The sequence below is a fragment of the Mesocricetus auratus genome, unplaced genomic scaffold, assembly GCF_017639785.1.
Source record: "Mesocricetus auratus isolate SY011 unplaced genomic scaffold, BCM_Maur_2.0 Super-Scaffold_4256, whole genome shotgun sequence".
In the NCBI taxonomy this organism is placed as follows: domain Eukaryota; kingdom Metazoa; phylum Chordata; class Mammalia; order Rodentia; family Cricetidae; genus Mesocricetus; species Mesocricetus auratus.
Window position 1 is genome coordinate 36,262,196 of NW_024429182.1, and position 21,646 is coordinate 36,283,841.

At 45.6% G+C, this 21,646-nt stretch overlaps 1 protein-coding gene across 6 annotated transcripts in view; it reads left to right on the forward strand.

The window, feature by feature from the left end:
• The window catches only part of Tjp2 (tight junction protein 2), a 121,246-nt gene that overhangs the window by 82,213 nt on the left and 17,387 nt on the right, over window positions 1-21,646 (forward strand). For all 6 annotated transcript variants that reach the window (XM_040746258.1, XM_040746254.1, XM_040746267.1 and 3 more), the window contains 13 exons: window positions 1,932-1,985; window positions 4,350-4,474; window positions 6,592-6,694; window positions 7,708-8,278; window positions 10,341-10,444; window positions 11,162-11,315; window positions 13,227-13,335; window positions 13,431-13,564; window positions 14,948-15,014; window positions 15,761-15,911; window positions 18,827-18,935; window positions 20,129-20,339; window positions 21,150-21,337. In XM_040746258.1, coding sequence (XP_040602192.1) covers window positions 1,941-1,985; window positions 4,350-4,474; window positions 6,592-6,694; window positions 7,708-8,278; window positions 10,341-10,444; window positions 11,162-11,315; window positions 13,227-13,335; window positions 13,431-13,564; window positions 14,948-15,014; window positions 15,761-15,911; window positions 18,827-18,935; window positions 20,129-20,339; window positions 21,150-21,337 — 2,071 coding nt within the window. In that variant the 5' untranslated portion in view covers window positions 1,932-1,940. The remainder of the gene's footprint in view (window positions 1-1,931; window positions 1,986-4,349; window positions 4,475-6,591; window positions 6,695-7,707; window positions 8,279-10,340; window positions 10,445-11,161; window positions 11,316-13,226; window positions 13,336-13,430; window positions 13,565-14,947; window positions 15,015-15,760; window positions 15,912-18,826; window positions 18,936-20,128; window positions 20,340-21,149; window positions 21,338-21,646) is intronic.

The following is a 21,646-nucleotide window of genomic DNA, read 5'->3' on the forward strand; positions in this document are numbered from 1 at the left end:
AGGCAGAGCAAGAGTCACTCTCAGTGTGTGTCATTAGTTAAGTCACAACAGTAGGCTACTTCACGTTTCTTCTGTGCACACAGAATTGCCGTTTCCTAGCCCTCTGCTTCCAGAGGGAGTGGGTTATCTGGCCTAGTGTATTAGTGGGCATCATCGTCTTTACCTCTGGCTGTCTTTCTCCCAACCTGAAGAGTTTGTGAACAGGGAGAAAATGCCACATTTTCTGAATATTTTTCAGTACCTCTTCATCTCTCTAATTATCAGTGCAGTATTGGCCCCCTGAACCTCCTCACTCTTGGTCCTCTGTGTGACAGGCACCTCCTACCTTACTGTGGTCCCTTTGTGTCTGACGCTTTATCCATAATCTTCTTCTTCAGCTAATGATATGTGGTGTTTCCTAGAACACGATGTCATGCATACAGAATAGGTGGTTGCTTTTTCCTTTCCAATAAACCAAGAGATAAATGCACTATCTATTCTCATTCTATGAACATGAGTAAGACAACAATTTCTATTACTTGTAAATAGAAGAACTTCAGTTCTTTTCATTTCTAAAAAAAATCAAGTCATATTTCAGATTTGTCTGTTTGGTTCTTTTGATAGTCTATTTTTTATTGATAACTATACCTTCACTGATGTGTTCTAAATTCTTAAAACATGAACTGTTTTGTATATTTTTGGTTTGTTGTTGATGTTTCTAATACTGCCACTGATCCCTCAGTTTGTGTCTTTGACTTTCACTGTGTGTGTGTGTGTGTGTGTGTGTGTGTATACATGCACGTGAACTGTGAACTCAGGTTTCTTACATATCTGAGAAATCTGTGAAGCTTTCGTTTAAACATGTCCCTTGGAGAAAGGAACCTTGTATTTCCTTTGCGGTGGCATTACCACTTTGGCATGTTTGGGGAGGATGTACGGTCTCTTTCCATAATGGGACTCATTCCCAAACCAAGCCTGAATGCAGGCCCATTGGTAGGAATCTCCAGAGTGGTAATTTCTAGTTGTTCCACAGTGTTCATGAGCCGGGCAAGAGTCTCTGGAGTCCTGTGGAAGTGCCCTCTACTGTATCCTCTCTGGTCCCCCATCCTTGTAGATTTTTTCTTTTCTCCGTATCTTCCTGTTGCAGTGCTTGCTTAGGCAGGCCTGTCTGTAACTGTGGGCTTTTTTGACATTTCTAGCCTTTTTAGAGGCAGCCTGCTTTAACAGATCATTAGTCTTAAAGTTACACTACTGTGTTAAAAGTCTCCCTGGATGTCTCTTAGAATGTGTTAGCAGAACAAGTTCCAGTGGTCTGTTTTACACCAAGTGATACTGAGAAATCAGAATATCATATAGTTTACTCAGCGTGACACATCTTATTGATTACAAGGCCAAGGGTTTCTTTAGGTGGAAAATTTGTTGAAAGGTCATTTTTGACAGGAGAGAGAGAAAAAAATGGGAGAATGTTTTTTAATGAAGTTAAAATTGTATTGTTTTCTTGAGCAAGAGAGAGAGTGTGTGGGGGGGGGGGAGAATGTGTGTGTTCATGAGCCCATACTCACTATGTACATGTGTGGAGGTCAGAGGACAACTTTTAGGACTTGGTTCTCTTTGTCTACTATCTGGGTCCTAGGGATTGAACCTGGGTTGTCATGCTTGACAGCGAGCACCTTTACTGCTGAGCCATCCCCCCAAATAAGATGTTATTAAAGAAGCTTCCTAACATTTATCCCGTGTTTAGGGCCTCTCACTGTGTACTTTCATTTAATGCCCTAGCACCAAGACTGTCATTTCCTAGAAGGTTTCATACAGATAGAAGCAGCATAACATTTTGAGAAAGATCTGCTTTTTTAGTGTATGGGAAGTGTGAGCTGGGTTCCTGTCGAATTACAGTTTTATGTCTGGTGTTGGGGTATTTGGCGTGTACTTAAACTGACTTTGTTGCCACACAGGACCCAGGCATGGAGGAGCTGATATGGGAGCAGTACACCGTGACCCTGCAGAAGGTGAGTTCTGCGTGTTTCATGGCCCTCCCCTTGTGCTGGCTGTGTCAGTTCACGGATCTTACTCAGCTTTTGCCTACACTGTTTCAGTTTTAATCTCGCTGAGGTGGGCAGTGCATCCTTGGAGCTAGCTGGCAGGAACTAAGTTGTTGGCAAAGGTTGCATGCTCTGGGCTCTTGATTAGATTCTGTGTACCGTGCAGCATTTTGGGGCATGTTTAGTCCGTTCTCTTCTCTCCGGACACAGGAGACTGTACAGGGAACAGGGAATGAAAGTAGCAGTATTTGCTTGAGGATGTGGAAGTAACGTTTCCCAACATGCACAACCCAGGTGCCCTCCTTGCCCTCTCTATCCCACTTTCCCTTCTGATTTTTGAGCTGGGAATCAAATTTATACTTCTCACACACTAAGAATGCAAGAGGTGGCCCTTGGTTCAGTCCACTGAGCTAGACTCTCTCCCCACCTCTTCTAATTATCTATTTTATATATTTATGACAGTTGTTAGGTCCAAGGTAAATTTGAAAATACTGGCTTAGAAATCAAGTGTACACACGCGCGCACACACACACACACACACCCCACAGCCTCCCTCTCCAGGCAAACCCATTATCAAGTACACACACACACACACACACACACACACACACACACACACACACACACACCCACAGCCTCCCTCTCCAGGCAAACCCATTATCAAGTACACACACGCACGCACGCGCACACACACACACACACACACACACACACACACACACACACACACACACACACAGCCTCCCTCTCCAGGCAAACCCATTTCCCCTCAACTCATCTGCAGTCAGCTTGTGTTCTGTATTCTTATCCTAGCAAAGCTGCCCTCCTGTCAGCATTAGTGTGCTTTTCTGAGCTCCACAGATTACCTTGCTCCAAATCTCTCTAGGTTCTGTCACTTTCTAAAAAGATTGTCAGTTCTTCAAGGGGAAATTTTTCTGTTGACCCTCAGGACTTGTCACTGAGTCAGAGTTCAGGTGTCCTGACTTCCAGATCAGGCATCGCAAATTCTTCAGTTGAGGCTTGCCCACCTTCAGGCATCTTTCTGATTCTTGTCTGTCCCCCTTTTACCAGCATATTGTATATCCTTTGAGTTATGGTCCTCAGATTGCAAAGTAAGGAGCCTGAGGCTTGGTTTGGAAGATGGAGCCACCTCTGTCTAAAACCAGGTGCTGGTGATGGTGATGGTGCTGGCTGATCCCAAGCTACATGGAGACAACCTGGGCTGTCTGTGTTTGTAAGCTGTCTGAACGTTGCCCCCCACCCCCAGACTTGTCCTTGGATGAAGATTTTCTCTTAATTCTGAGTGTAGTTTTGTATCATCGACCCTGATTTGGGATTATGTCAGTGTCCCTATTGTGTGGTCTACCCTTTTAAACACTGAAGTAAGATCATGTGTTAATTAGGTTTACTGGTATGCATAGCTAAATCAATGATGGATAATAAACGTTAGTTTCCTTTCTTGCACGCACATTGGAAAGCGTTCGATGCTTTGCCCTTTCAAAATCACAATACTAGTTTTTTTATTTATCTTATTAGTTTTTTCATTCACATGTATGCATCCACATGCCCATGTGTACACTTGAGTACCTGCAAGCCACAGCACTGTGTAAGGTCAGAGGACGAGTAGGAGTGACTTATTTTCATCATGGCTGCAAGCTCCTTTATCCACGAGCCATCCCCCCAGCCCGATAATACCTCTGTTTAGGTTTTTATTTTTAAAGTCCATGTAGTTCTTTTTACCCTAAATTAAACTGCAGTTCCATCTCTACTAACTTGAATTTAAAGATGTATCATAGTCCTGTTGCTTGTTTTTGAGTAAGCGTCCCATGTAATCATGGCTAGCCTTGGATTCCTGACTCTGTTGCCTCTACCTCCTAAGTGCTGGAATTACCGGCATGTGCCTCATTTGGCTAAAGATACACTTTTAAAACACAGTTTTCACACAGAGTCAATTTGTATTGACTTCGTTCCAGCTCGGGTCAAATGATCCTGAGAATGGTCTACCTGGCATTGGGACAGCAGATTCCTGTTTAGACAGAAGACAGCCTTCCTTCTCCTGCCTCTTGTGATAAAGTCAGCCTTGGCTGTCAATCTTTTCCGCCTCCCACAAGGCTGCTCCCTGTAGATAAGCAGTTTCCCTTTAGGAACCTGTCATCTGACCACAGTTCGGCTTTACTTTGTTTTTCATTTGTTTCTGTAAGCCCATCTGTTCCCGGGTTGTGTCTGGTTATTGATTTGACCTTTGTTTTATTGAGCGCTTGTAATAAATCCTGAAAGCCACTTACGGAAGGATTTTTTCATTTTTTATTCTCTCCTAATTCTAATGAACAGGACTCTAAAAGAGGATTTGGAATTGCGGTGTCAGGAGGTAGAGACAACCCACACTTTGAAAATGGGGAAACGTCCATTGTCATTTCTGATGTGCTTCCGGGTGGACCTGCCGATGGCTTGCTTCAGTAAGTGTCCTCACTCCCGTCCCTAGCCCCTGCCAGCCCTATAGGTTGACACTAGACAGGGTATTATGATGGTTGTGTGCCCTTTAATGTACTTTTATATTACAGCTGAAGCCTTTAAGAGAGAGTTAGGATGTTAGGATCACAGCTAATACATTATGTTTTAGCAGTCACCAAACTTTGGGGACCATCCAGACATGGAGGGAAGAGGGAAATCCTTTGTGTGGACCCTCCCACCCCCATAGGAAGGTAGTTGGAATGGTCAGTTGTAGGTTTAGGAACCTTTTAGCTTTTCTGTGCCCCCCATCTTTCCCTCTCTCCCTCCTTTACTTTGGTGACAATGTCTGTAGCTTAGGCTGGCCTCCAAGTCACCACACAGACAAGGATGACTTTGAGTTCTGTTTCTTGACTTCCTGCTAGCTGGGTCTACATACCCAGTTTATGCAGTATGGGGGATTGGACCCAGGGTTCCATCCATGCTACGGAATCATAGCTACTGAGCTACATCCTCAGTCCTTGGGAACTGTTTCTGAACATGCAGCTTATGTCGCCATAACAAAATAGTTAAGAAAATAACTTGGAGGAAGCCCTTATTTATTTTGGCTCACATTTTCAGAGGTTTTTATCTGCCGTGGTGGGGAGAATGTAGTAGAACAGGGCAACCAACAACGTGGCGGCTGGGAAGCAGAGAGGGGAAGACGGAGACAACACCTGCCCTTCCTGGCTTTGTCTTTATTTCCTCAAGCACACGGGATGGGGTTACCCACACTCAGGGTGGGTCTACCCCCCAACCCTCTTGAAAACATCCCCATAGACACATCTAGGAGTGAGCTTTACTAATCTTTTCAGTGCTTGTCAATCCAACTACGTTGACAGAATTGACCGCCTCAAGTTTCCACGTTTCTCAATGTCTACCAAAAGCATATATATATGTATATATATACATATATATATGAATTTAGTGAAGATGGTTAGGAATGTGCCTCTGTAGTAAAATACTTAGCATAGATAAGGACTTGGGTTAATATTTAGCAGTGTTCCCCCTCCCTCCTGTAAAAACCCAACTAACACCCCCTCCCCCAGCAGAATTTAATAGCAGAAAAATCATGATAGGTACACTCAAGTTCCCCAGCGGCCAGCCTCTGTTCTGAAGTGGGAACTCCACTTTAGAAAATGGACCCAGAATCCTTTATCAGGAACGAATCTGAGGATAACTATACAGCTACATTGGCTGACTCATTCAAAAGTTGAATTTGTGTGAGATTTAAAAATCTCTGTCCTCCTATCCTATTAGTTGGTAGTCTTATCAAAGCTAGTCTTTTATTTAGAATAATATAACATTTTAAGATAACTTGGAGTGAACCTAAGTGATAGGATTCTGTGTTCTTAAAGTTTCTTCAAGAACCTGAGGCAAGCTAGACGGTGGTGGCTCAAGCCTGTAATCCCTGCACTCAGGAGGCAGAGGCAGGCCAATCTCTGTGGATTTGAGGCCAGCCTGGTCTACAGAGCGAGTTCCAGGACAGCTAGGGCTACACAGAGAAACCCTCTCTCAAAACAAACAAAAAGAATCTGAGGCAAAGAAGGCAGGCCTGATTGTGTTCATTAATAACCTCAGCATTCAGGGGATGATGGAAGGGTCAGCTGTTTAAGGCCTTGCCTGGCTAAATAGTGAATCCAAGGCTACACGAGACCTTTCTCAAAACAGAAAAAGAATCCAAGGCAAGTTTTTTTACCTCTTTCCCACCAGACATTGCACAAATGAATGTGTACCTGTTTCAGGGGAGTACCTGTGGGCTTTTTACAGCTCACTGTGTGCCCTAGCACATAGGACTGTCACCGCCACACTGCCTCATTACTGGGTGCCTTCTGGTGTGACCCTGTGGTCTGGACAGACCCTCTACACAATTACGGTGGTTCTTAGTAGACACCCAGAAGCTGAATGTATGGCTTCTGGTGTCTTACCTCCGAGTGGCTCACACCAAGTTGGGCTGACCTGGAGCTGCCACACACTGAGCCCCTTAATCCGCTTTTGGGGCTGATTTACTGCTTCTGTTCTGTCTCAAGGGTTCACACTGACTTACCATGTGTTTTTATGACTGATGTTTATTTCTTGTCTACAGAGAAAATGACAGGGTGGTCATGGTCAATGGCACCCCCATGGAGGACGTGCTCCATTCGTTTGCAGTTCAGCAACTTAGGAAAAGTGGGAAGATCGCAGCCATTGTAAGTCCTGTGATGGCGTGCGTGTGTGCGTGCGTGTGTGCGTGTGTGTGTGTGTGTGTACGCGCGCACGCGTGCATGCATGTCAAATGTCCTTACACATAAACTGTAAATAAATTTTTAAAAATCTTTTAAAAATTAAGATTTTGTTGTTGTTGTTGTTTATTGGAACATAAAGAAGGCTTGGAGAGATGGCTGTGTAGTTGAGTCCATATTGCAGGGAACCTGCAGATTTTAATTCAAGAACGTTTGTTTTCCATGCCCAAAGAAAACAACCATTTGACAGTTGCATGGCCTGCTTACTTCTTGGAACCTTGATAGCTTTCTAGGTTGATGTTACAGGTGTGGTGAAGCTGTGTCCGAGTCACCCTCTCAAGGAAGGTTGCAGGCATTCTACTTAATGACTACTGCACGTATCTCCCAGGAATAGGGTCATCCTGTAGACAAATCTGAGAAGGCCAGTAACTGCAGGGCCATCTAGTACCCACTCCATGTCTCAAGATGGCTTTGGAAAAGTCATCTCAGATCCAAGTGCACTCATTATAACTGATTATCTCTTTAGTACTTTTTTTGTATGGAAGGGTTACCTCTTCCCCTCATCTTCCTGCAACATGTGCAGGAGTATCAGCAATTATATACAAAATGTCTACCAAATGTCTGGGTTTTCATTTGACTTTGAGGAACCCATGAAAGCCTTTGGGGCGTTTCATACTTGGTCAGAAGTATTCAAAAGCACTATACTCACAGCTGCAGTCGCTTTTCTATCTTGGCCTACCTCTGTGAGGTGTTTCATTGTCTTCAGTTCTAGATAGGAACCTTGGGGCTGGGAGGGTTGGCAGGGATACAGGTGTTTAAGGGCTGTAGGTTTTATGTATCTATATATCTGTATCTCTGTCTATATATCCCTCCCCCACACTGAGTCTAGAGAGGGACAGTTTCATTGACGCTGGAACCAGGGCCATTGCCCTCCCAGTTCTGTTTGCACTGCCCTACATCTGCTCTGTTTGTCTCCACAGGTGGTCAAGAGGCCCCGGAAGGTTCAGGTGGCCCCGTTGCAGGGCAGCCCTCCTCTCAGTCATGATGACCGGGCTTTTGAGGGGATAGATGAATTTGATGGCAGAAGTTTCCGCAGCGGCTACAGCTGGGAGGACAGCAGGGAGAGGGGACGCCCCCAGCAGCGCACACAGAGCCGGGAGCGGGAGCGCAGCCGTGGCCGGAGCCTGGAACGCGGCCTGGATCACGAAGACTATGGGCGCAGCCGTGAACGCAGCCGTGGCCGGAGCCTGGAACGTGACCTGGATCACGATTTTGTGCCCCGGGACCGCAGCCGTGGTCGCAGCATTGACAGGGATTACGACCGAGATTATGAGCGCTCCTATCACCAATCCTATGAGCCTGACTATGAGGAAGGCTACAGCCCATCATACGACCGCAGAGCCCAGCCTGAGAGTCGCTATGAGCGCAGCCATAGCCGCGAACACCTACACTCCCGGAGCCCCAGCCCCGAGCCTAAGTCCCGGCAGGAGCACAAGCATGATCCTGACAGGCCCATCGGGGTCCTTTTGACCAAAAACAAAGCAAATGAAGGTAGGCACACATGATGTGGGAATGCAAGCCGTGGTGCCATTATCATCTGGCAGTTACCCCGCACCTGCTGGCGTTCAGCATTGACCTGAATTGGCAGACACCCGTGGGCTCACTTATTCCTCAGAACCACATTGTGGGCGTTGCTGTTGGGTCCTTGTTCTGTGGTAAGGAGACAGAGACGCAGGAGGGCCCACTGATCTGGGCACCGATGTCTCAATGCCTTTGCTTCAGACAAGTACCACAACCGTATGCTTTTCCAACGAAGATTCTCAGGCTCTGCTGGTGATCCTGGCGCGTCTCTGTGGGAAAACCAAGCAGAAGGCAGTACACCAGCTCCTCTTAATGGAGTTCTATTCTAAGCCAGGGTGGTGTTGACTAAATACTCTTTAGTTAATCCCCCCAAAGACTTGGTGGTAGGAGACCTCATTCCTGTGTTACAGGTCAGGGGGTTCGGTATGTATTTGGAGGGTGGCTCTGGCTAAGTCTGCGCTCTCCACACTGCATTCCCGGAGACTGGGCACACTTAATCCCATCCAGGATGCATTCACTCTGCAGTGAAGCTGTTAGTACTATTCATAGAGTAGGACTCTGAAGCCCAAGAAGTAGAAGCTGGGACTCACACTTAGCTGAATGGAAGCCGGGAGATGAACAGGAGTTGAGCCATTTCCAATCTTGGCCCTTGTCCTCCTTTTCTTTTCTTTTCTTTTTTTTTTTAATTTTTATTTATTTGTTTAGTTATTGGTTTTTGGAGGCAGGTTTCTCTGTGGCTTTGGAGCCTGTCCTGAAACTAGCTCTTGTAGACCAGGCTGGACTCGAACTCACAGATATCTGCCTGCCTCTGCTTCCTGAGTGCTGGGACTAAAGGCGTGCACCACCACCGCCCAGCTGTCCTACTTTTACGTTTTCTTAGAACATAGCTTTCATCTTGTTGGTTCTCTTACTGTTCTAAGCAGAGAACCGCAAATGCAGGGTGAAAGGCCTGTTGTTCTGTAGCTTGGGGATTTGCCTTTTGAGGGGATTTTAGATGAAAGAGTCTGTTTCCTACATTTTCCCTACTTAAATAACTGGAGTGATACAAGGTCAGGAGCATAAGGACTGTGTAAGCTGAAGTTGCACCATATTGCCGAGGAGAACGGCATCCTGTTGGCAACTTTGGAAACATGGAGATTTCACAGAATCTTTGTAGCTATGTGTCAGGAGGTAGCCCTTCACTGGTCCCCACGCTGGATCCAGACGAAAGGTGGAGGCCAGGGTTGTTCTGAGAGTGAGCACCAGGCAGAGACCTCTGTCCAGGAGGTCTGACCCATTCTGAGGGACATCGGTTTCTCTGTTTCTACCCTTGCCTCTTCTTTTATGCCCTCCTGCCGTAAGAATAACCCTGTATGTCATGCAATCATGGGGTACCTTGTATTAGTCAGGGTTCTCTCAAGGACCAGAACTAATGGGATGAGAGAGAGAGAGAGAAAGAGGGAGAGACAGTGTATCTGTGTGTCACTGTGTGTCTACATACATGTCTGTGTAAAGGGAATTTCTTAGAGTCATTACAGGCTGTGATCCCTCCTAGATGTGGTGTTGTTTTTCTTTTGAGAACAGTTCAAAGTGCTGCTGACTGTTAGTACAGTGCTTTAGGGGTGGCTCTGCCCCAGCTTGCAAACCGTGGGTAGTAGGAATTGTTACAGATGATGTGCACAGTGTCCCTAGCTTCCTGTGGGCAACCTCGGGGTCAGCACAGTTTCCTAGTAAGATGGATGAAGCAGGTCTTTGCCACCAACCTTTTACTTGAAAAGTGAAGTGTTCCGTTTTACACCAGACACTCACATAGCCTCGACTAGTTTGGCCAGTTGTTAGCATTTGCAATATTGTCTTTCTTTCCCCTTATTTTTTCTACTCCTCTTTCTCTACTTCATCCTCTGCCTCCAATCCCTTCTCTTTCTCTCTCCATGCCCTCCCTCCCTCTTAAAAGATTCTAGGCCAGTTTAGCAGAGTATCCCACATAAAAATTAAATTTTCGTAGCTTTCTGAACAAATTGAGGATGTGTGCGTTCCCTTGTTTCTCTTCTAGAGTATGGTCTCCGGCTGGGGAGTCAGATCTTCATCAAGGAAATGACCAGAACAGGATTGGCAACCAAAGATGGCAACCTTCATGAGGGGGACATAATTCTCAAGGTGAGGAGACAGGGACAGGGAGCAGCTTGTGCCTGCATTCCTAGTCTGTGCTTCCACATGCACACACCAGGACAGAGTATCTGTGTCTCAGTGGCCGGGAGTGAGATAGACAGAGAAGATCAGCGGGGTGAGGTGGTCTTTGTCCAAAGAAAAACATACACTGAGACACCAGGAGTGAAGCTCGGGAGCAGGGCTCTCCCCCAGCACGTGTGAGCCCTGCTCCCTCTCTCGCCCACTCCCAAAAGATGTAAAAAGGAAAAGGAAAGAGAAGCCTTAGAGGCTGTATTAATTTAATAACAAAGGAGGAAAACTTTGCCCTTCTCTCTGTAGATTTAAAGTTTAGGTTCCTGTTCCTATACCAGGGAAAGGTGAGCCTGAGAACCCTTGGTCTGTGATTGCTGAATGCTTGATAGTTTTGACAAACCTGTCTGATCAGGAAGCATGGTCCAGCAGTAAACCAATCTGTGGTCTTGACCTTGGAAGTTAAATAGATGAGCAGAGTAAACAACTGTACCCTCACTCTGTTGTGCCTGTTGTGGGCGTGTGTGGTTATATTTCATTTAGAGGATGATTCGTCTTCATTCAGTCATCCTGGAGTCTGGTCCCAGGATTGCAGCAACCTCCTTCCAATTCTGTAAAGGAAAGTAGGTGCTTTTTTGCATAGCTGTGCATAGTCGTCCTGCATGTGAATAGCTTTGCCGGTCTTCATCTTCACAGATCAATGGGACTGTTACTGAGAACATGTCTTTAACTGATGCTCGGAAGCTAATAGAAAAGTCTAGAGGGAAGCTGCAGCTTGTGGTGCTTAGAGACAGCAGGCAGACCCTCATCAACGTCCCGTCCCTCAATGACAGTGACTCTGAAGTAGAAGGTAAGAAGGGGCCCTGCATGATTTCTGGGGTGTCAAGAGGGTCATGCCTGAAGGCTGGAGGGCCAAAGAAGCCTTGTTTTAAACTTTGATTAAAAAAGAGAAGTATTCCTGATTTGTTGTTTGTTTATTAGAGTGTCTTTTGAAAGTCGATTTCTAGTAGGAAATTGTGGCACGCTTGGGAAGGACTCCTAGATGGGCCACTGAGAGCAGAACTTACTTGAGAGCAGAACTTACTAGTAACAGATCACAATTTGCTAGATGCTCATACACACACCAATAAATATAGACATTAGTGCTTTAAACATGACAGAAGCCTGGCATGGTAGCACCTTGAAACCCTCTCTCAGGAGGCAGAGTCAAGGCCAGATTGGTCCTACCTAGCAAGTTCCAGACCAGCCTCAAAAAAGAAAGGAAACCAAACAGCAACAAAAACCTATGCTCCTGGGTACATGTTCTTTTTTTCCTGGGGCGTTGGTTTTTGTTTTTTAAATCTTAACTCCAGTGCTTAAAATTTGTATTAAAGTCTCTTCATAAACTCCAACTTTGCTTAAGAAAAAAAAAAGGCTGTTAATATTTCCATCTTCAGAAGGTAGGGTGACATATGAAGCCACAGTTAAACAATCAGTCAAAACAGCTCAATATTATGGTACATATCATATATATATATCTGTATCTTACTAATATATGGCTGTTCCTGCTTGTTGTTACTGTTTGTTTTATTTAACTTGGATAGATAAGTTTATCCCAGTTTCATGTGTTATTTGCAAGAGAAGGAATCAAGTGTACTAGCTGCCCCTTTAATGCTAATAAACACTTAAGTTGAAGTACAGGGGCCAGCTCCAAGTGTTTGTTCCTTGTCAGGGTAGGTCTTTGGATTGCAGAGTGAAGATTGTTGCCCTACCTTCCAAGGATGTTTTAGAAACGGAGTGCAGTAAAGGGGTTGCAAATACTCCCTCACATGCGTATCCTAAAAGCAGTGCCAACCAGGGGATGGGCTCTCATCCTGTAATACTTGCAGATTGTGGATGTAGCTCAGGAGAGGGCTTCTATCGCGTGTGCATGCTCCCTGAGGTGTGATTCCGTCCCAGACCCACAGTCGGCTCTTCCACTGGCCCCTTGTTCAGACTGCTGGGTGAAAATAGCATTGTGGATGACTCAGCAGGTAAAGGCGCTTCCCTGAGATGGCTAGTGTGAACCAGCGTGCCTGGTTTAGAAAGTTAATTTCATTTCCAATGCATCAGAAGTCTGATCAGTTCATCTGGACTGTGAGTATAGCACAGGAAAGCAAAGAGAGCAAGGCAACCAATTGTAGTAGTTTACGGTTTATTTCCTTACTGTTCACCATGTGATTTCTTGTACAGCGTTAGTGTCGGTGAGCTTGATTCCAACAAGATCCCCAATGGTTTGAATGTACATTAAAATGTAAGGGGCACTGGTCTGTTTGGCAGTGGGTGGTTTCTCTAGCCTCGGAGTCAGGCAATCATGGGTTGAAAGTAGGTGAGGAAAGAATCTGGAAAGCTAAGGTTTCTTTTTCTTGTTATTCTATTAACAACACAGTGTAACCACTGTTACTGTGGCATTTGCAGGATGTTGTGTATTGTAGATAAACTATTCAGGAGACTGTGGATAGGCTGTATGCTAATGTTTTCATCTTATAAAAAAGGAGCTTAATCATTTGCCCAGTATGGTCTGGAACCAATTTCTACAGCTCAATTGTGGCCCCCTTCAAACAGCTTTGAAAGCGTGGGATGAGAAGTGAGCCGTCTGAATTGGATGACCTCTTCGTTAAGTAATCTCTCTCTCTGAAAAACAAAACTTACACCTTCCCTTGTGTTCCGTGCTCAGAGGATAGTGTAATTTGGGGGTATGCGCACATTTCACTGAAAAGGACTTCCTTTATTTTGAAACCAGATATCTCGGAAATAGAGTCCAACCGGTCATTTTCTCCAGAGGAAAAGCGCCAGCAGTACTCTGATCAGGACTATCATTCCTCCAACGAGAAGTTGAAGGAGAAGCCCAGGTAAGGCAGTGGGCTTCCGTTTCTTAGCCACTGGCAAATGTGTGTGTATTGTGAATGTCTTTTCTGCTGAGATGTGATCATGGTGTATGCTTCAGTTCAAGAGAGGAAACCTCAGGCCGACTGTCCAGGATGGGTGCCACACCCACTCCATTCAAGTCCACGGGGGACATCACTGCTGCAAGTGTTGCAGAGGCCAACAAGGAGCCCAGGTACCAAGAAGAACCCCCAGGTAAGGTTTTAAGGTCGTGTGTGTGTGTGTGTGTGTGTGTGTGTGTGTGTGTGTGTGTCTGTCTGTCTGTCTGTCTGTCTGTCTGTCTGTCTGTCTGTCTGTCTTACAAAGCTAGTTCATGCTAAGCATATGTTCCCAGCCCAGTACCAGGTCCTGAAGAACTGAGTTCAGAAATATGTGATTAATATTTCCAGAATGTGGATTAAAAAAAAAGCAGAATTATTTTTAAAATTTGTAAAGTGGAACAGGCCTTTATTTTTCTCATTTAATGTGGGAGGTAACCGTTTTAATATATCATCAGAACTGGTCACATTTTGACATATTTGAGTTACAATCCTCTTGCCCTCTGTCCAAAAACCCAACATCATCACCCTAATCTTTCCTACTACTCTGAAATTATCGTCATAACTCTAGGTACATAAACATTTATATGTGGGCAAACACGGTATTGTTTTCAGGCTGTAAAGAGCACTGCCTTGTGCACATATGTACCTTGTGTTTTGGGTGTTTCTTTTCTCTGACTTTGAGAAACTATGATGACTGCTAATGTCTTCAAGTTAAGCTTTGTCTTTAAGTCTTCCTTTATTTCTTATTTTTATTTATTCAGTTTGTTTGTTTGTTTGCTTTTGGGACAGGGTATCTCTGTATAACAGTCCTGGCTGTCCTGGAACTTACTCTGTAGACCAGGCTGATCTTGAACTCACTGAGAACCTCCTGCCTCTGCTTCCCAAGTGCTTGGGATTAAAGGCTATTGCCACCACCATCTCCCTCTCCCTCTCCCTCTCCCTCTCCCTCTCCCTCTCCCTCTCCCTCTCCCTCTCCCTCTCCCTCTCCCTCTCCTTCCCCCTCCCCCTCTACCTCTCCCTCTATCTCTTTCTCAAAGAAATAAAAATGAGGACAGCTTCAGAAAGGGAAGCATCTGGAAATGGGAGGGGTCTGGTGATCAGGGAAAAGTGTGTGCTGTTGTTTGATGGGATGGTGAAAGCGTGGCGTGCGGCAAACTTGAAGCCTGTGGATTTTGTTGTCGCTCCTGTGGGTCTGGATGATAAGAAGGCCTTGTTTTGGTGTGGTTTATTTTCACAGTATGAGGCTTGAATCCACAGCCTCCTGCATGCAAGGCAAAGCTACACACTTTAGCAACACACCTTCCGTCTATGCTAAACTTTTAAAATCCACAGTGCCTGGGGACTGGAGAGATGGCCCAATGGTTAGGAGTTTCCCATCCTCCTTAAGGTAGCTCCAACCCTCTGTAACTCCAGTTGCAGGGGATCTGATGCCCTCTGCTGGTCTCGACAAGCACTAGGCACTCATGGTGCATATATGTATATGAAGAAAAATTTCATATGCATAAAATAAAACCAAATAAAATCTTTAAATCCACAGTACCTCAGCCCAGAACAGCCCCAAGAACTTTTCTCCGTCCTAGTCCTGAAGATGAAGCAATATATGGGTATGTACTTCCATTACTCTCGCTCCCCTGCCCATTCCTCTTTCACTCAGCAGACCTGCGTAGCTGAAATCTAGAGCAATGGTGTGCTTCCTCTTGTCCCGCCCCAGTTAGGTGGGTTCGCATCGACTCAGCCACCTTTTGTCAACTCTTATTCTTAATAAGAAAGAGAAGTCATTTATGAGAGAAGCAAAATCTGGGACCTGGTAAACTCTGGTTACCTACCCGTCTGTTTCTCCTCTCCTGCATGTTTTCCTGAATATTTGCTTTGGCCAGATGCCTAACTCCCAACCAGGTGGAGCAGTGAAGACTACGGTGCTTCAGTAGAGACTTCCAGGGTGTGGTGGTCGTGTGTGCTGGGGAGGGAGAAGGGGTGATGTTGAGTGGTGTCTAGACAGCAGTTGTTGGGTTAGGACCAGCTTCCTTGGATCTGAACTGTCTGTATTTGACTAAGCTTGTGGTGGGGTAGACTTGGGAGGACATCCTCCTATCAGATAGCTAGAGTTAATCCCTAATTCCATCCTCTCATCTTTGGTGAGCTAATGTGGCAAATCCTGTATTTTCGCTCCTTTGTGGACTGATAGACATTCCTTTCACTGTCCCAGATGAGAAAATTGAGAGGGAACTTTTGTAAACTATGATGTCCCTTCTGAGCTAGAAAATAGTTACATCTTTAATATCTCCGATGTGAACCCTCCATTTAAAAAAGTGCCTTTCATCTTCCCTTTCTGAAATCAAACCTACGACAGCCCTAACACCAAAATGGTGAAGTTCAAGAAGGGAGACAGCGTGGGCCTCCGGTTGGCTGGTGGAAATGACGTTGGGATATTTGTGGCTGGCATTCAGGAGGGCACCTCTGCAGAGCAGGAGGGCCTACAGGAAGGAGACCAGATTCTGAAGGTAAGGAAGCTGCCATCTAGCAGTCTCTTGGGACAGGTGCCTTTCTGGATGTTTTTCAGTGAAGTAGTTTTGAGAACAACGGATTCCTGGTTGCTGTAATAGTTTGGCATACTGGGGAGCGGTCAGTGGGACCTCTCTCTCTCTCTCTGTCTCTCTGTCTCTCTGTCTCTCTCTCTGTCTCTCTGTTTGTCTCTCCCACCCTCCCTCCCTCCCTCTCCTGTTGTTTTGAGACAGGGTCTCTCTGTGTAGACCTGACTGTCCTTGAGTCCTTGAACTGGCTCAGTAGACCAAGCTGGCCTGGAACTCACATTTCTTTATTTTTCTATGTACATGCATATACTAACTTTGGTGGACAATCCACATGCCATTAACAGGAGGTCTGGTGAGCACTCCTAGGCCCAAAGGAGAGGGGAGAAGGAAGTTGCAGAATCACTCAGAGCATCAGGACACAAGTGCACACCCTGCCTCTGCAGTGATCAGATTGTGCCTCTAGTATGGGAGTTGCCAGACCTTGCTTATGAACAGGCTTTCCAGCGAAACTCTAGGACTTTCTTTGGCTCCAGGAAGGGTTCTAGAAGACTACCATAGTGAACCTCAGGGGAACACATGATCCCAGGCATCCCTTCACCTCCAGCCTCCCATGCTGCTGCTGAAAATCTTTTCAAATGCTAGCACATGCTAATTTGTATTTGGTAAATATGCTAATAAAAAAGAATCATGTTTCCTGTTACCACGGAGCTAGAGGTTTAGAACTTTGCTTTTAAAGTTGAAGAATAAAATAGATTCATCTTGTGGACAATCCGTGTGAATTTTTATGAAAAGTAGAGAATTCACCCAGGGCTTCAGGCTCCCATTTTCTGTATAAAACTTTGTTAAAGACAAGGAGAGTTGCTTCCATACTCAGAACTTTTCTAGAAAGTTTTTTTTTCCTGGCGTCACCATGGTGACCAGGGAGATACAAGTGCATACCCGACTTCTCTTGCAGTAGTCCTCTGTAGAGGCCAGGTAGCCTTGACCATCACTCGAGCTGACTACCAGATCTCTTTCTTTTCTGTACAAGTCTGAGAAAGACTGAGTTCCCTGAGCTAAGCAGAGAGGCAGCCACAGCACGGTGAGCCGGAGCTGATACCCAATCCTCCGCAGGCTCAGCACACCCAGCGGGCCCTGCACATTGCTCTCAGATAATGAAAGACGATATTTGTCTATTTGTCTGTTGGAAAGGACCACACAGTCTGACCTTGAAGTACAGAAGCGCTGGCCTAACCCTTTTTCACTTTAATGTGGTCTATGCTCTTTGGTCAGCTTGATATGAAGGGAACTGCATTTGTAGCCTGTTCTTTTTTTTTTGGTAGGTTTTTAAGGATGGCTCTGCCTTTGGTAGGTAAGGCCTGGCATGTGCCGTGTGCTGGACTGCAGCTGAACACAGGTCTTACAGGCAACAGAAATATAACTGCTTCTATTTCTTTCTTTCCTGCTTGGTGTAACTGCCTCTTTGTTATTTATATGGTGTGGCTGCTAACTTCTCCTTCAAAAATTGTTACAGGAATGGAAAAGACAAAAAGGAAAGCAAACACATTTGCAGGATGGAGAGTGGTGGTTGTGGTTGTTAAATTACATGGATATTAAAAAAGTACATCTTAAGTGTGTGGGGCTATGGGGTGGGGAAACACAACACAGTTGTGCCTGTCATGCATGTGGAGGTCAGAGGGCACCTTTCAGGAATCACTTCTCTCCTTCCCTGGTCACCAGGCACACATAATGCAGAGAGATAGATACAGGCAAAGCACTGTTACAATAAAATAAATTAGTTTTTATACAGCGGGGCATGGAACTAAATAGACTCATCAAATAAAATACAGATGGACAAGAAAATTTTATTTATAAATGTTCAACATCTATAGCCACCAGGGAATTGCAAATTAAAACTATTTCCTGGCTTTCTATATTATCTTACAGCATCTTTCTGTAGTGCTTCCTTAAGGATGTATAGGCCAGCACTTAATGATAAGACAGTGGTCCTCCATGTAAGGCTAATACACCCTGTTTCATGAACACATGTGAAACATTTCTTTTGCTTTGCTTTTGAGGAAGAGTTCCACTGACCTTGAACTCATCATTATCCTGCCTCAGCCAGAAGCAACGGGATTACAGCTGTGCATCACTGTATCTAGTGTTGGTTTCCAAGTGATTGGAGCTATAGGAGAAAGGTTGAAATGATCTGTGAATATGTATTCAAGATCTTACTTGAGTTAATTTTTAAAAAGTGTCGTGACAGATCTGTTTATCACAGGTCCCTCCCTTCAATATTGATTATAGATATTGTACCTTTCTGGTCACCTCCTTGAGAGACTTGACGAAAGGGGGGCAGAGAGAATGAGAAGAAATTCTAAGCAGTTCAGTTATGATTTTTTTTTTTGAGTCAGGGTTTCTCTGTGTGGCCCTGGCTGTCCTGGAACACGATCTGTAGACCAGACTGGCCTCAAAATCACAGAGATCCACCTGCTTCTGTTCCCCAAGTGCTGGGATTGCAGGTGTGCAGCACCACTGCCCAGCTCAGTGACAGACTCTTAATTCTTGATTGGCAGGTGTGACGGTATGTAGAGCACCGAGGGAGGAGGGTAGAACAGTAGTCATATAGTCCAGGCCAGTAGAGCTGCTGGGCGGGTGGACCGCGTGGCAATGCTGTGGACTTGTGCGCATGCCGCTTTTGCCCTTCACAGGCCCTCGTGGAATCAAACAGAGACTTAGGAGATACCATTTAAGATTTTGGTACTACTAGGGATTAATCCTAGAGCCTTGTTTGTACGTGCTAAGCAAGTGCTGGCCACTGAGGTATTTCCACAGTCCCATCAAAACCTTACTATACCGCCCCTGCCACTTGTTATTTATTTCTGTTTTTTTTTTCTTCCTTCCAGGTGAACACCCAGGACTTCAGAGGACTAGTTCGGGAAGATGCAGTTCTCTACCTGTTAGAAATCCCCAAAGGTGAAACAGTGACCATTCTGGCTCAGAGTCGGGCAGACGGTGAGCAAGTGTGACAATCTGTTTTTGTTGTTTGTTTGTTTGTCTTGAGGGGAGAGGGAAGAAAGAACGAGGTGTCTGGAGACCAGAACAAGCAACATTGGATCTCAGGTATATGGAGAAAATCTGGGTGCTGTCAATTTTGTATGAAGAATGTTTTCCTCCATCTGCTGAAATAATTTAGCCAGTTGTGTGTCACGTGGAGTTAAACTGCTTTTCTGAACGACGGTGCATCCTCAGTTATGCTGGAATTGTTACAGTCTCCATGTGATGGGTGGCCTTGGCTCCTCTTAACCCTTGCACAGTCTCACAAGTTGCTCCACCTTTCCAGGTTCTCTCATGTAGTGGGGGCGAGAATAGTTCCTTCCTGTTAGTCAGGGGTCCTCAGAGAAACAGAGCCAAAAAGACATGAAGAGACATTGTTGAGGACTTCACTGACGTGAATGGTCAGATTGGCGAGTCCCCCGTTGGTCAGGGTGAGGCAGGGAGTTGCAGACCTCGCGCAATCAAAGACTGGGTTTTGGGCTTAGCCTGAAGACCTAACTGACTTCTAGGAGAATTGATGGTGTCCACACAGTAGGGAGGTAGAAGAGCAGATACCCCATGGGTGAGAAGAGTAACTCCCTCTGATGTGTGACAGAATACTCTAATCAGGCTTTCAACTGGGGGAGGCCCCACCCTTGTTAGGAAGAACAATTTGCTTTAGTTAATCTACCTATTTGAACAGTGGTTCTCAACCTTCCTAATGCTGTGACTCTTTAATACAGTTCCTCATGCTGTGCTGACTCCCAACCATGAAATTATTTCATTGCTACTTCATAACTGTAATTTTGCTACTGTTAGGAATCATAATATAAATATCTGAATGCAAGATATCTGATATGCGATCCCGAAAGGAGTCATGACCCACATGTTGAGAACTACTGCACTTGAATGTTAATTTTATTCCACCGTCATTCACCACATCTTCTCAGAAAGGCCTAGGATAATGTTTAATCAATTGTCTAGGCACCCGCATACATTGGCAGGTTGGCACAAAGTCTACCGTCACAGCACTTCAGGAGGTTAATGATTTTTGCTTCCTTGTGTTGGAGCCTGATTCCCATAAGGCCATGTGCTAGGAACGGAGGGACGGAGTGACTTTGAAAAGATCTTCATTTAAGCCCAGCACAGCCAACAGTGCTTTTGTTTTCCAGTGTACAGAGACATCCTGGCTTGTGGCAGAGGAGATTCATTTTTCATAAGAAGCCACTTTGAATGTGAGAAGGAAACTCCACAGAGCCTGGCCTTCACCAGGGGCGAGGTCTTCCGAGTGGTAGACACGCTGTATGATGGCAAGCTGGGCCACTGGCTGGCTGTGAGGATCGGAAATGAGCTGGAGAAGGGCTTAATCCCTAACAAAAGCAGGTGACTAAGACTGTACTTTCCGAAACATACCTTTTAATCCCTTTCCCATCAAAAGGCAACAGATCTGCCCTTAAGGAAATCCCATGTGATGTCATCATCTGTCACCATCAATGGCTATGGGTACAGATCTGGAGTTGTGAGCAGCTGGTTGTTGCACTTGGCTTGTTTTTGAGGGTTGCCTGCTGCCCTGCTTATGGGAAACACCATGTGGCCATAGCACCCCCAGCACACCTCATCTCCCTCCTTAGGAGAGGCTTGCACACCAGGAAACACTTGTTGGTGGGTGGCAGTGCAGAAACTTAAGAAAGGTGAAAGGCGACCGGTTACTACACACATGCATGCGTTCTTATATACATCATATGAGCCAGACATGGTGTGTTCTGTATTGAGCTACTGCTTGTAGAGTTCAGAGACCTGTTGGGCTTCTCTCATTGCTATGACAAAAATGAGAGAGACAGAGAGCGAAACAGGGAGGGAGGGAAGAGAGAGGGAGACGCAGGCTGGCCCTCGGCCTGCTTTCTCGTTTGTGTTCAGTCTGGACCCCAGCCCATGTGAAGGTGCCATCTATTCAGGGTGGTTTTTCCCTTTCTAGAAATACCCTCGTAGACTGACCCGCAGGTGTCTTTCCATAGTGATTCCAATCTAGCCAGGTTGACAGCGAAACACTGCCTTTTCTGCCTCCACAGTCCCCTTTGTTGTGTCCGTTGTTAGCCTGAGCCAGCTGTGGGTTCTTACGTGATACTGGCTAGGTGTCAATCGTCACCTGTTCTCATGCTATGGAGAATGACTCCTCCTGGCTTCTTCTCTCAGAGCTGAGCAAATGGCCAGTGTCCAGAACGCCCAGAGAGAGAACGCTGGAGACAGAGCAGACTTCTGGAGGATGCGCGGCCAGAGATCCGGGGTCAAGAAGAACGTCCGAAAGAGCCGGGAAGACCTGACAGCTGCCGTGTCAGTCAGCACCAAGTTCCCCGCCTACGAGAAGGTTCTGCTGCGGGAAGGTGAGGCAGCTCTACGGGCCTGGAAAAGATCTGTTGAGCTCTGAGCAGCTGTAACTATCGAGTTCCAACTTCACCTATGTTGCTTACATCAAGGGTGTGGTGAGGGAATCACATCCGTCAAGGACCCTGAGTGGTTCAGGTTCCTCAGTGGAGGCAAATTCTAGAAATGTAGAAAATAATTTTAACCCTGACACTGAAGTATTTGTGTCTTGTCCTCTGAGTAGGGATACGAAGCAACAGAGTACCAGAGAATACGTGAAGTTTCTACTAAACTCTACTTTGCTGGGGAGGGTATCGAAGGCTTCTGTT